We start from the raw sequence: 15,773 nt of genomic DNA on the forward strand, positions 1-15,773 counted from the left end.
AGTAGTTGAGAGCAGTGGACTCTGCCCAATACATCATGGGCCCATGACCCTTCCAACTGTTGGTAGATTTGCATAAGGTGCTGCCTCAGGAAGGGAACATCAATCATCCAAGATCCTCCCCAGCTGGGCCATGTCAACTTCTTGCAGCTACCATTGGGTAGGAAGTATAGAAGACTGAAGTCCCATAGTATCAGGTTCAAGAACAACTGCTTCCCTTTAACCAACTGGCATGCCTGGATCACTACCAATGGCATAGCATGATAATGAACTTTTCTTTGTTTTATTTGTGTTCTTTCTTGTGAGGATGCTGTATAATTTATATTTAATTTCTTTTGCCTTGTGAATGCTGCTCATCTGATGCTATGTGCCTGTGATGTTTCAAGTTTTTCACTGCATGCACGTGCATATGGCATTCAACTTAATTTTAACTTCGTTGTGCTCCTTCCTGCCTTGTGGCGCATCGGGTGGCATTTTTGCTTTTTCTGTATTTTCTGACTGTTTTTTTATGAGGTCGAGTTGCCAGCTCAAACCCCGGACAGATGGAAAGTGTGCAAGGAGCCAGCTGGATTTGAACTCAGGACCATTCGTCTGGAAGTCTGGTGCTGATGCCACTACACCACCTGCCAACAAATTTTAACTTTGATTTGATCTTTAAAAACTTGTAGAAGTTATTTCTTACCATTTCTCTGTGGCTGCAATGGACTCCTCTGCCATGGAACAGTTGTCGGTTCTGCAAACAATTCAATTATGTCAATCAATTAGTTTGTTGCAGGCACCTCTCACAGATGGACTGAAGAATGAGGAGCAACCTGTATTTCTGGAGTATCGCATTAAGTATCAACCATATTATTCTGCCAACAGCTCTCTGAATGGCCCTGAGTTACAGCAGTTCAGCTCCATCCAAAATGAAAACAGGCCTCCCCTTCACTGACTTTGTCTACACTTCCCACTGTCTCAGGAAACATTTCTGCCCATTACGCCACTGATGTTTAGGGCAACAATGAAGGTCCTTCAGTGTTCAGGATGTCTTTCGTTAGTAGCTTCCTCTTGGTTTTCACTCTCAAGTCCCAGGTGGGGACTCAGATATTGAAGTTCATGCAACATACATCAAAGTTGCTGGTGAACGCAGCAGGCCAGGCAGCATCTCTAGGAAGAAGCGCAGTCAACGTTTCAGGCCGAGACCCTTCGTCAGGACTAACTGAAGGAAGAGTGAGTAAGGGATTTGAAAGCTGGAGGGGGAGGGGGAGATGCAAAATGATAGGAGGTCAGGAGGGGGAGGGATGGAGCCGAGAGCTGGACAGGTGATAGGCAGAAGGGGATACGAGAGGATCATGGGACAGGAGGTCCGGGAAGAAAGACGGGGGGGGGTGACCCAGAGGATGGGCAAGAGGTATATTCAGAGGGACAGAGGGAGAAAAAGGAGAGTGAGAGAAAAAATGTGTGCATTAAAAAGAGTAACAGATGGGGTACGAGGGGGAGGTGGGGCCTAGCGGAAGTTAGAGAAGTCAATGTTCATGCCATCAGGTTGGAGGCTACCCATACGGAATATAAGGTGTTGTTCCTCCAACCTGAGTGTGCCTCCTCTACTGTAAAGATGAAGCCACACTCAGGTTGGAGGAACAACACCTTATATTCCGTATGGGTAGCCTCCAACCTGATGGCATGAACATTGACTTCTCTAACTTCCGCTAGGCCCCACCTCCCCCTCGTACCCCATCTGTTACTCTTTTTAATGCACACATTCTTTCTCTCACTCTCCTTTTTCTCCCTCTGTCCCTCTGAATATACCTCTTGCCCATCCTCTGGGTCACTCCACCCCGTCTTTCTTCCCGGACCTCCTGTCCCATGATCCTCTCGTATCCCCTTCTGCCTATCACCTGTCCAGCTCTCGGCTCCATCCCTCCCCCTCCTGTCTTCTCCTATCATTTTGCATCTCCCCCCCCCTCCAGCTTTCAAATCCCTTACTCACTCTTCCTTCAGTTAGTCCTGACGAAGGGTCTCGGCCTGAAACGTCGACTGCGCTTCTTCCTAGAGATGCTGCCTGGCCTGCTGCGTTCACCAGCAACTTTGATGTATGTTGCTTGAATTTACAGCATCTGCAGAATTCCTGTTTATTGAAGTTCATTGTTGTTTCCATAACAGTTTTGTTTTACTGGTCAGGATTGTTAGCCTTGAGCCGAACCCCCGAACATGGAGGAATGGTGGCTCACTCTTGGTCTGGCCTCTACCTTTGGACCTGTTTGGCATGGGTAACCTGACCAAGAGCTAAATCATTGAAGCATGCAAGCCTCCAAACCCAACGACAAGTTTGTGGTCCTCTTGGAGGTCTTTGGAAAAGCAGCCAACATAGTCAAAGGCCCCACCCACCCCAGGCATTCTCTCTGTTCTTCTAATTGGCAGAAGATACAAAAAGTTTGAGAAGACGTAGCCCAAGGACTGATCTATTCCACTGTTTGTATGGTTAAGTTGAACTGTTTATCTCCCAACCTACCCGTTGGTAATTGTTTACCTGCATTGTCCAGCTGCATGTTCTCTGTAAATGTAAAACTATATTCTCCATTCTATTATTGATGTTTCTTTTTGTACCACCATGATGTACTTATGCATGGAGTGATCTGTCTAGATAGCATGCAAATCGGAATCAGAATCAGCTTGACTATCACTAGCATATGTCGTGAAATTTGTTGTTTTTGCAGCAGCGGTACATTACAATACATAATAATTTTTTAAAACTAAATTACAATAATATAAAAATTAAATTAAATAAGCAGGACAAGCAGGAGCAAAGAAAAAGATACTGAGGTATTGGTACATGGGTTAATTGTCCATTCAGAAATCTGATGGCGGAGGGAAAGAAGCTGTTTCTAAAACATTGAGCATTTGTGCTCAGGCTCCTGTACCTCCTCCTTGATGGTAGCAATGAGAAGAGGACATGTGCAGAACAATGCCTGTTGCAAACTCAATGCTGAATTAAACTAAACTCCTGTCTCACTATGCACATTCATATGCAACCTAAACGGCTCTAAATTGAGATTATTGCATATGCTCCAACAAAACCTCTGGCAGCTTGTTCCAGCCACCCACAATTCTCCACATAAGAACAGCTTTGCTTCATGTCTCCTTTAAACTTACAAAGTTATGACATTTAAAGTTTACCAATTTAAAGTTATGTTCACTAGTACTTGACATCTCTACCCTAGGAAAAGGATTCTGACTTTCTGCCCTATCTGCACCTCTCATAATTTTATAAACTTCTATCATGTCTCTCCTCAGTTTCTGGTGCTCCAATGAAAACAACCCAAGTTTGTCCAACCTCTCCTCACAGCTCACGCCCACTAATATAGGCAATATCCTAGAGAACCTCTTCTGCACCCTTTCCAAAACCTCCACACACTTCCTGTAAATGGGGTGAATAGAAAAGCAACTCAGGATCCTCTGTTTCATTCAATTCCTCTCTTTTGCTTCTCCACTGACAGAATATCAGGAATACCAAGGAACTGATGTGAACTTCAGAAAGTTGGGAAAACACACACCAGTCCACATCGAGGAGTCAGCGGGGGAAAGGGTGAGCAGCTTCAAGTTCCTGGTCATAAATATTTCAAAGGATCTACCTTGGGCTCAACGCACTGATGCAATCATGGCAAATGTACATCATCAGCTCTACTTCATCAGGTGTTTGAGGAGATGTGGTATGCCTCAAAAGTCTCTCGTTGCAAATTTCGACACAGCATGGTATGGAAGCTCTAATGCAAGGGATCACAAGAGGTTACAGAGGGTTGTGGACTCAACTAGCTCCATTATGGTCACAATCCTCCCCACCATTGAAGACATCTTCAAAAGCTGGTGCCTAAAGAAGGCAGCATCCATCATGCAGGATCCTCACCATTGAGAAATGCCCACTTCTCATTACTACTATCAGGAAGGAGGTACAGGAGCCTGAAGGCCCACACACAACATTTCACAAGCAGCTCCTTCCCCTCCACCATCAGATTTTTGAACAGTCTATAAACCTGTGAACATTATATCAGTATTTCTCTTTTCCTCTATCGATTTAGTTTTGTAACTAATAGTATTTTTTATGTCTTTCACCATACTGTAACTTAAAAAGAAAACAAATTTCATGATATTTGTCATTGGCAGTAAACCTAAACACAAGAGATTTTGCAACACACACAAAATGCTGGAGGAACTCAGCAGGCCAGGCAGGATCTTTGGAAAAGAGTACAGTCGACGATTTGGGCCGAAATCCTTCGGTAGGACTGGAGTAAAAAAGCTGAAGAGTAGATTTAAAAGGTGGGGAGGAGGGGAGAGAGAAACAGCAGATGATAGGCAAAACCTGAAGGGGAAGGGATGAAGTAAAGAGCTGGGAAGTAAATTGGTAAAAGAGACAGAAGGCCCCTACACCTCCTCCCTCACTACCATTCAGGGCCCTAAACAGTCCTTTCAGGTGAGGTGACATTTCACCTGTGAGCCTGTTGGGGTCATCTACTGTGCCCAGTCCACCCGGTGTGGCCTCCAGTGCATCAGTGAGACCCGACATAGATTAAGAGACCACTTCGCCGTGCACCTACCTTCCACCTGCCTGAAAAAGTAGGATCTCCCAGTGGCCACCCATTTTAATTCTCCTTCCTATTCCCATTCCAATATGTCTATCCATGGCCTCCTCCACAGTCGTGATGAGGCCACACTTAGGTTGGAGGAACAACGCATTATATTCTGTTTGTGTAGCCTCCAACCTGATGGCATGAATGTCGATTTCTCAAATTTACAGTAATGCCCTGTGGTAAACCATATATATACGTTGTAACTGGGTTACCTGTCTGGACACGGCCCTCTGCTGACTGCTCCTGTGGCTCCTCCCACAGACCTCTGAATAAAGGCGATTGCGCCATTGCTCCTCCTCTCAGTCCAGGGGCAGATACTCAGCATGGTGGAGGTCACATTTTACTGCTAATAAAAGCCTTTCAGTATTTACTCTACTTCCAGTCTTTTGGAGTTATTGAAGGTGCATCATGCCCCTCACACACCCCCCACCCCCACCAATTCCCATCCTCTTGTCCCTCTCCCACCTTATCTCCTTGCCCACCCATCGTCTCCCACTGGTGCTCCTCCCCCCCTGGGTTGTCTGTCTCTTTTACCAATTTACTTCCCAAGTCTTTACTTCATCCCTCCCTCTTCAGGTTTCACCTATCACCTTGTGTTTCTCTCTCCCCTCCATTTACCTTTTAAATCTGTTCCTCAGCTATTATACTCCAGTCCTTACAAAGGGTTTCAGCCCAAAACATCGACTGTACTCTTTTCCATAGATGCTGCCTGAGCTGCTGAGTTCCTCTGGCATTTTGTGTGTGCAGCTCGGATTTCCAGCGTCGGCAGATTTTTCTCTTGTTTGTGACAAGAGATTCTGTGGTTGCTGGAAACTCGGAGCATCAAACCCACATAAAATGCAGGAGGAAAGCAACAGTCAGGCAGCAGCTATGCAGAGGAATAGATAGTTGATGTTTTAGGCTGAGACACTTCATCAGGATTGGAAAGGAAGAGAGAAGAAACCAGAAGCAGGCTATTATCCCCTTTCCTGTTCTGAAGGGTCTTGGCCCAAAACTTTGACTATTTATTCCCCACCATAAGTGCTGCCTGACTTGTTAATTTTCACCAGCATCTTGTGTGTGATTTTGTCCAACTGTTCTAGATAATTCAGGGATCCATTAAGTAAAATATATATGGTAGATAATTTTGAATATAGGGTTAAAATAGCTGTAACTATTGGTAAAGGCTTTGTGTCCTTGAGAATATCCTGTTTTTATAATTAATGTTTCTAGTCTACATAACTAAGATTATAGTTCTGGCCAAATCCCTCATTAAAGTGATAACACAGCTGCAGAAATGATAGATGGATAAACCACAGATCGACTCTTTATCTTGCTGATGTGGGGTTGGTTTTGCTCACTTGTCTGCTACTAGATATATAGACAAGCTTTTCCTTTGTACCTCAGAGTTCACATTGAACTCTCCATGATATTATGCTAAAATGAAAGATTCACCACTTGAAGTCTGATATCGAGCTCTATGTTAAAAATTCCTTGACCCTGTGTCTCATCTACTTCTATTATTGGCCTTCCTTAAACAAGGACTAGACACAATACCCTAGATGTGGTCTCACCAATACCCTATGTAACTAAATTACAACAGCCCCGTTTTTATACTCAGCTTCCACGAACAGTAAATGACAAGACCGTGGAGACTGACAAAAAGCACTGCAGCAACTAAACTGGTGTAGTTGAGGGGTCTCAACATGAAATGTTGATTGTCTCCCCCGTTTTCCTCCACAGATGCTGCATGACCCTGAGTTCCTTTGTGTTTTTGTATGTTCCTCCAGATACCCAACATCTGTAGTTTCCTGTGTCTCAATGGTACCATTTCATGAGCTTTCTGGATTACTTGTGCTACTTGCATACAAGACTTTTCCAAATTGTGCATGAGGATGCCGGATTCCTTTGTACCACGGCGCTCTCAGTGTTTGGATCATCTGCTTCTGCAAAAAAAATGGAGATGTTTGTTATCCCCCTCATTACTTGTCTGGTCTTTACTCACTTACCTGCTATCAGTTGTAACTCTGGCATTAGATCAGAGATGTATCGCAGCCCAGAATCCTTGAAGACCTCGGCCGTGTTTCGGCCCCCGCCATAGGAGATGCCAAAGTCATACAAGTCCTTTCTGTAGAACACCTGCACGGTCAGAAGAAAGAGCCATCATTTCCAACAGAGACTTGGCCTCTGTTAAAGGGGGGTTGGACCATCTCTACACTCCCAATACCACGACTAGTCAAATTCATTGAGGTGGAGCATTAGATTAGCAATTAGTCCTGCCTCCATATTACACTCCTCCCAATACCCATTCCCTCTGAAGTCAAAGAATAGCGGAGAAGAGGACAGAAGAAGTCAGAAAATTACAGCACAGTTGGTCCACAGTGTCTGTACTGAACGTAATGAACCTACCGCATTAGATCAATTGCGCGAATACGGCCAATGCATGCGGCCAATCGACACAGACACTTACCATGTAGGAGGCACTTTTATTTGGGTATGGGCTTTCTAGTGCACATGCTTTCATCTTGGCGTGCCTGATTCGTGCCTCCTACATGGTAAGTGTCTGTGTCTACTGTTACTAACGTGACTCAGTAAAAATATTTAATCCTATTACTCCATGGTTGTTCTTGCTCCATGTATATATAACACAAACTAGATCCATGTGCCTATATGTGATCCAAATCCCTCCACCCATGCCTGTTCAAATTCCTCGTAAATGCTTTCCTCACAAATCTCCTTGAAACCTTCCCCTTCAATCTCGGCCAACTGTGATGTCTACCTGGAGGAGAGAGGATGGCCATTCAGCCTGGGGACAAAGGGATGGAAAGGGAAAGACCGAGGAGGTTATCTGGGAATTGGAGGGGAGTTCAGGTCTGGGTGTTAGACATGATATTGGGCAGGCCACTGTGAAGTGATGACTGAATGGTGGTGGGGAGCTCCGACTCCCAGTTGAAGCATTGGGATTTAGGATGGTAGCACCAGATCTAGTAAGCCCCTTGAACCCATTCTGCCATTCATCAGCAAAATGGCAGGTCTTCTGTCTCAACTCCACCTTCTCGAACTGTCTGCCCACCAGGAACACGTCTGCTCTCTTCCTTGACTGAATCCACCGGTGTGCCAGCAAACTCTAAAAGACTCACGGCGCTCCTGGCAAAGAGGTTTCCGCTCATTTCATTCCCTCCCGTCTTTGGGGCTGAAGTTTCACCACCTCATGCTGGTCACTGGATCGCTCAAGGAAAATCAGGGTTCCCGGGGCAACTGCTGGGAGGAGGCATGGCTACAGTGTTGAACCTGGGTAAAGGCATGTGATTTGAGTCACTGGTGGGGCCTAAACAATGTCTGGAGCATAGCTGAAGAATATTATTATCCCAGAGCTCTCTGTGGGAAAAAATTTCCACAAATGCACAACCTTCCAGCAGAAGAAATTCCTCCTCATCTCAGTTATAAAGTAACTTCCTTTTAATCTGAGGCTGTGCCCTAGGATCCTAGACTCTCCCACTAATCCGTTCTATGTTCACCCTATCTGGGCCTTTCAGATCCAGTAGATTTCAATGAGACCGTACACCAACTCTTCTGCATGAACATTGCCCAGTGGAGCTTCCCACCTGACGGTAAGTGTCAAGGTCCACGTGAGCTCTCGAGAGCTTCCCATCCACCACTTGCACGTAGACGCTCGCTGTACTGTTGGTGAAAACGGACAGCAGCAGGTCTCTCTTGTTCTTCTCCTCCAGCAGCCTGGGCACCATCTGGAACTGTAAAGGGTCGGAATGAATGCCAGCACTTTGGTCTTAGTACATCCTGGCCCCGAATCATAGCCCAATCCCCAATGGCCGGTTTACACCCCACCCGATACCTTACATCAGACAGCTCTTGATAGAGACCAAGGTCAAAAACAACTTAACATCCATACCTGCTCGGATATTTCCTTACTGTTCCGTTGCCATGCTGAGGCCAGATGCAGCTTCGAGGTACAATAGCCCATAATCTGTCTTGGCATTTTCCAACGGGACAGCATCAACATTGATTTCTGAGTTCTCCCAGCATCTTGTCAATGGTTCTGGATTTCCAGCTATCTGCAGAGTATCTTATGTTATTGACTTCTCCAACTTCCAGTAACCACTGCCCTCTGTGCTTCCCAGTTTCTGTTTTCCTTTACTCCATGGCCACGTTACCACTTCTGTTTCCACCTACCTCCTGCCTATTACCTTCACCTTCCTCCTTCTGGTTCTCCACCTCTTTCCTTTTATTCCATTGTCTACTGTTCTTCTTCTTCTTCTTCTTCAGCCTCCCATCTTCTCACATCATTCCCTTCCCAACCCCATCCACCACTTTCCTATGTTCCCCCCCCCCCCACTCACCTGGATTCATCTATCATTCATGAGTTCAAAACAGGCTCATGCCATTCCCTGTCCCCGACCTTCTTATTCTGCCTTCTAACCCAGTCCTGATGAAGGAGCTTGGCTCAAAGCATCGACTGTTCATTGGATTCTGCCTGACCTGTGGAGTTCCTTCAGTAATTGCTGCCTGTCGATTCATATTTCCTTACACCAAGGACATAAAGGAAAGATGTACCACTGAAACTTAAAAGGTGTTGGTTAGACCACATTTGGAATATACTGAGTATTTTTGGAAGGAAGAATGTTCTGACACTGTAGAGGTCCCGAGGAGGGTCACAACAATGACCCCAGGACGAAAGACTTAACCTATCATGAGCATTTGATGTCTTGATAATGTTGATCGAGTTCAGAAGGATGAGGGTGAAATCTCATTGAAATCTACCAAATAGAGCAGATGGAGAGAAGCTTTTTCCAGTAGTGAGAGGGTCTAGGATCCAAGGCCACAGCTTCAGAATACAATGGCGTTCCTGAAATCTGATATGAGGAGCAATTTTATTCAACCAGAGGGTAGTCAATCTGTGGAATTTGTTGCCACAGTTGGCTGTAGACACCAAGTCATTGGGGTATTTAATACAGAGATTGATAGGTTCCTGATTGGCAAGGGGCAGAAGGTTGGGTTGGGAGTAACAGGGAGAAAGTCGGACAATGGGGTTGAATAAAAAATAAGCCATGATTGAATCGCAGAGAAGCTTTCATGGCTGAATGGCATAATTATGCTCCTATGTCCTGTGGCCATAGAAGGATGTCACTCACTCTGTTGAGTCAATGCCGAGTCTCAGAGCAATTCATCAATCCTATTCACCCACCTCTTAGAATACAACAGAACATCACAGGAATAGGCTCACCAGTCTACAATGTTGTACCAAACTAATTAAACTTATGTCTGTACATGATCTATATCTTCCCATTCTCTGTATATTCAGAATCAGGTTTAATAAGTTTGGTAACTTTATGGAAGCAGTACCATGCAATACATAATAATAGTTTTTTAAAAACTGTGAATTACAGTATATATAGTTAAATTAAATAAGTAGTGCAAAAATAGAAATTTTAAAAAATGTAGTGAGGTAGTGCTCATGGGTTCAATGTCCATTCAGAAATTGGATGGCAGAGGGGAAGAAGCTATCCTGAATCACTGAGTGTGTGCTTCCAGGTTCTGTAGCTGATGATAGCAATGAGAACGAGACATGACCTGGGTGATGGGTGTCCTTAATGATGGATGCCAGCTTTTTGAGGCATTGCTCATTGAAGGTGTCCTGGATACGACAGAGGCTAGTGTGCATGATGGAGCTGGCTAAGGTTACAACTCTCTGCTGCTTATTTCAGTCCTGTACAGTAGACCCCCCCACCCCACCACCTCCCCACCTATACCAGACAATGTAGCAGCCAATTAGAATGCTATCTACGGTACATCTGGAGAAATTTGCTTACCAAAGAGCCTATTAAACACCCCCATCATTCTTGCCTCCAGCACCACCCCTGGCAGTGGATTCCAGACACCCACCTCCCTCTGTGTAAATTATCTAGACCCAAGCATCTTCCTTCAACTTTCCCCCCTCACATTAACTGCATACCCTCTGGTTTTTGACATTATGACCCTGAGCTGCTTACACTATCTATGCATCTCATAATTTTACAAACTTGTATCAGGTTTCCTGCAGCCTCCCATGCTGCAGAGAAAACAACCCTATTCTCTCTCACTTGCCCATAAATGCTCCAAGTCTCATAATGTGGATGTTGGTCCAGCACACTGTTGTCCCTGACAGAGTTAAAGGCAAATGGACTTCAGGATGGAAACACCGAGAAACCTTAGTGTGTGATCTTCTTCCAGTGATGAATTTCAAAAGTAACCTGACATTCACATCAGATGGTAGAAAAGAAGAATATTGTGCTCAGTGAGTCTATGCAAAATCTAAGCCATCCCATGTCGCCACTAATTTCCCTGTGCATTATTCTCCCCACATTCCCATCAACTGACCCCTCTACCCCTAACCCACACTCTAGCAACAAATTATATGGGCTAATTAACACTCTGACTCACATGACCCACATGCGAGAGGAATCTAGAGCACCCGGGGAAATGCACCTCGTCACAGGGAGAACATACAAAAACTACACACACACACACACACACACACACACACACACCGGTGGGGGTCTAGATTAAACACATGAATTCAGAAGAATGAGGGGTGATCTAATTGAGACCTGTCGAGTTGTAAAAGGCCTTGATAGAATGGACGTGGAGAGAATGTCTCCTGTGGTGGGAGAGTCTGAGACCAGAGGACACAGGCTCAAAATAGAGAGGCGTCCTTTCAAAATGGAGATGAGGAGGAAATTTTTTAGCCGGAGAGTGGGTGAATCTGTGGAATTCATTGCCACGGGCAACTGTGGAAGCCATCTTTATGTATATTTAAGGCAGAGGTGGATAGATTCTTGATTGGTCAGGGGATGAGGGATACGGGCGGGGGAGGCAGGAGATTGGGGCTGAGAGGAAAAATGGATCAGCCATGATGAAATGGTGGAACAGACTCAATGGGGCAAATGCCCTAATTCTGTTCCTATATCTTATGGTCTTATGGTCCCTCGGGCTGTGAAACAGCAGTTCTACCCACTGCGTCACTGGGCCATCTTCAGTCAGGGCAGGGAACCAAGACTCCAACACCCAACCCCATCAATTCCTTGTGAGAAAATTAGCGAAATGTTGTCCCCTCAGAATGACTTCAGATGTTCAATAAAAAAATAATTTGCATTAATCTAATGCTGATTTGATTTGACACAAATGACACCACTGCATAGTTCAATATACAGAGACAGTGACAGCTAATTGCTGTCTTCCTTGAATTCACTATGCTCAAACAACACCACAAAGCTTTGCAGATTGCGGGATCTTGCTGTGTGAAAATGGGCTAACATCTTTCCAATGGCAGCCATCCCACAGAAATAATTTGTTGATGCAATTGGAAATATAGAGCCTATGATATACCTGTAATGTGTGGCTAACACTGCAAGATCCACAAATAGCAATTTTTTTTTTTGTCATGTCATTTGAAGGGCAAACATTAGTCAGGACATCCTGTTGATAAGTCTGTTTGAACTAGAAAGTATGGTTTCACACCACCAATGACAGGGACACAAACCCGGGGCAATTTGAACCCAGTCCAGACTTTCTGGCAAGAAACTAATATGAAGTGAGATTGCTCCATGTCCATTTCCTGTCCCATATCTGTATGTGGGCCCAGGACACAGATACAATCACAAGGAAGTTTGGCCAGTATCTACTTCCTTAGAAGGTTTGGGATATCACCGAACACTCTAACAAATTTCTGCAGATACAAAGGATTCCGTGGATGCTGGGAATCTTGAGTGACATATACAAAATGCTAGAGGAACTCAATAGGTCAGGCAGCATCTAGGGAGGGGACTAAACTGTCGAGATTTCGGGCCAAGACCCTTCATCAGGACTTAAAGCTTCCTCAGATGTGCCGATGGAAGCATGCTGTCTGACTGCATCATAGCCTGGGATGTCAATTCAAATGCACAGGAAAGTAATGAGCTGCAGAGTAGTGGACTCAGCACAGCACAGCACATCACGGGTGCATCTCACCCCTCCATCACTAGTACCTACAGAAGAAGCTGCCTCAGGAAGGGATCATCTATCCTCAAAGATACCTGCCATCTTCTTGCACCTATCATCGGGCAGGAGGTAAAGAAGCCTGAAGTCCCACACCATCAGGTTCCCTTCAACCAACCTTCATAACTTAATCACAACCTCAGTAGAGAGACACTATAGTTACATTGACAATTTTACAATGCAATGAACTTCGCATGTTCTTACTGTGTGCTTTCTTGAATAACTTGGTATTATTTATGTATAACATGTTTTTCTTGTGAATGTTGTGTATCAGATGCTATATGTGATGATTCTGTCGCAAGTTTTTCATTGCACCTGTGTATATACATGTTTATACGTAAACTACAGAGATTTGTGGACACAGCCCAGCACATCATGAGAAACAACCTCCCCTCTTTGGATTTATACACTCTTCTCACTGCTTTGGAAAAGCAGTCAACATTATCAAAGACCCCTTCTACACCCAGCTTTCTCTCTTCTCTGCTCCCCCATTGGGCAGAAGATACAACACCTGAAAGCAGGTACCGCCGGGCTCAAGGATAGCTTCGATCATGCAGTTATAAAATGATCGGAATGGACCTCTTGTACAATGAGATGAACTCTTGATCTCACATTCTACCTGGCCAATGCCTTTTATCTTACTGTCTGCCATCACTGTATTCTGCATTCTGTTATTGCTTTGTCCTTGTAATACCTCAGGAGACTGTGTGGTGGCTCATCGCTGTGCTGGCGGCTTGCTGTGCCTGGAGGCCAGGCCTCTGCATTTGAGTGGTGTCTCTCTCTTTCAACGATGTCGGAGGATGTTACTGAGGTTCTGCGTTTATGGATTTTGGACTATGGACTATGGACTTTTTCAGTCTTATGGTTTTTATATTCTGTGCCTTCACCCATTCTCATTTTTTTGTGGGGGAGGAGGGTTTGCGGGTCAATGCTCTTGTTGTGTTTTGTGCAGGGGGGTGTTTCAGGGTTAATAATCGTGTTGCAGTTCTTTCTTTGATCAGGTGGGTGGGTTTGCATTTCCTTTGAACGACTACCAAGGTATTCTTTGTTTCATGGCTATCTGGAGAAGACAAATCTCAGAGATCTGTACTGCATGCATACTTTGATAATAAATGACCCTTTCAACCTTTGAACTGATGTGGGGGAACACGCTGTATGGATGACATGCAAAGTAAAATTTGTTACTCATTACCAATTACCAATCTGACAATAAACTCATTTTAACTTGAGGCTGTTAACAGCCAGTAAAAAAAGGCACGGATGTCTCACATATGGGGTCTGCTTATTAATGCAAGTCTTACACTTTCCAAGCATCAATTAGGAGAGTAATTAACAGACTCTCAAAGAATGAAGAAAACCACCGCATACCTTTAGGTCACATAGGTCCTCCACTTCCAAACGCACTGAGTCTGAGATCAGCTCTTCAACGCCGTTGATGTCAACAAGATAATAGGCCACAATGCGGAAATAAGGTACCATGTCTTGTGTGATGTTAACCAGGAATGAAGTGTTGGTGGACCTCTCAATTGTCTCATAGTGTATCAGATTCCCTTTGTTCAAGATCTAGGAAGAATTAGCATCTTGGATAGGAGCATTCAAAATGTGACTTCAGAAATGGGGAACCCTTGGTCTTCTCCAGAGACCCACTTCAAAAGTAACCTGACATCCAGAGCTGAAGTTATATAGTAATTCCTACTTTTCCTATAATGCAGCACGTCAGTCACATTCCCGCATTAATCCTCCTTCTTAGACCCAACCAAAGCACTCACCTGTATTGGGAGCCAACTGTTCTACCAACCATAATATTGGAAACAGTAAATCACTCCCCACTGTTTTAGAAAAGGGTATCACTGAAAGACCACATTGCAGTGTTGTGGACCAATATAGAAACCAATAAATTGTGTCTGTTAATGTAGCAGATTAACCCATTTATGCATTTAAACTGTATGTGTGTTGTTGGCACATGTAGCCTTGTCTGTCATTCTGTCAGCTCTTCATGTTTATCTATCTGTCTGTGTGTCCACCTGTTCACCTGTCCAGTGGTTCATCAGTCATTCTGTCCTCCCATCTCACTGTCCACTTGTCCCATTCTTCATTTGTACAACTATCCAATTCTCCACCTGTTCACTCTCCTCCTGTCTCTCTCTGTTTGGTGTCTCTCAGCACATTTGTACATCCATCCACCTGCCTATTTGTCCAGTTATCTATTCGACTCTTGGCCCATTTGTTCATTGGTCTTCCTATCAATCCAGTCCCCTGTCACTCCATCTGCTATCTGTCACCCTATCCCTCTGCCTTCCTGTCTCTTTATCCACATGTCCTTTTCCCCTCCTTGTATGTTCATCCACATGTTCATCTCCCCTCCTGTCTCTCCTTCCACATATCCATCTGCCCTCCCAACTCCCCATCCACAGGTCCATCTACCCCCAGTAACTTTATCCACATGTCCTTCTCCCCTCCTGTCTCCCCATCCACATGTCCATCTCCCCTGCTGCCTCCTCATCCACATGTCCATCTCCCCTCCTGTCTCTCCATCCACATGTCCATCTCACCCCGTCTCTCCATCCACATGTCCATCTCCCCTCCTGTCTCCCCATCCACATGTCCATCTCCCCTCCTGTCTCTCCATCCACCGGTCCATCTCCACTCCAGACTCTCCTTCCACATGTCCATCTCCCCTCCTGTCTCCCCATCCACATGTCTATCTCCCCCTCCTGTCTCTCCATCCACAGCTTCATCTCCGCCCATCTCCCCATCCACAGGTCCATCTCTCCCATCTCCCCATCCACAGCTCCATCACCCCCGTCTCCCCATCCACAGGTTCATCTCCCCCCGTCTCCCCATCCACAGGTCCATCTCCCCCCGTCTCCACATCCACATGTCCATCTCCCCTCCCATCTCTCCATCCACAGGTCCATCTCCCCTCCTGTCTCCCCATCCACATGTCCATCTACCCTCCTGTACACCCATCCACAGGTCCATCTCCCCTCCTGTCTCCCATCCACATGTCCATCCACCCTCCTGTCTCTACATCCACAGGTCCATCTCCCCTCCTGTCTCTCCATCCACAGGTCCATCTCCCCTCCTATCTCCCTATCCACATGTCCATCTCCCCTCCAGTCTCTCCTTCCACATGTCCATCTCCCCTCCAGTCTCTCC

At 45.3% G+C, this 15,773-nt stretch overlaps 1 protein-coding gene across 2 annotated transcripts in view; it reads right to left on the reverse strand.

Annotated features, from left to right (window-relative positions):
* Positions 1–15,773, reverse strand: part of LOC134346710 (complement C3-like) — a 70,895-nt gene that overhangs the window by 11,271 nt on the left and 43,851 nt on the right. For both annotated transcript variants that reach the window (XM_063048265.1, XM_063048266.1), the window contains exons 10-13: positions 13,983–14,177; positions 8,189–8,335; positions 6,593–6,722; positions 680–730 (exon numbers count right to left, since the gene is read on the reverse strand). In XM_063048265.1, coding sequence (XP_062904335.1) covers positions 680–730; positions 6,593–6,722; positions 8,189–8,335; positions 13,983–14,177 — 523 coding nt within the window. The remainder of the gene's footprint in view (positions 1–679; positions 731–6,592; positions 6,723–8,188; positions 8,336–13,982; positions 14,178–15,773) is intronic.

The sequence above is a fragment of the Mobula hypostoma genome, chromosome 5 (genome assembly GCF_963921235.1).
Source record: "Mobula hypostoma chromosome 5, sMobHyp1.1, whole genome shotgun sequence".
Taxonomy (NCBI): Eukaryota; Metazoa; Chordata; class Chondrichthyes; order Myliobatiformes; family Myliobatidae; genus Mobula; species Mobula hypostoma.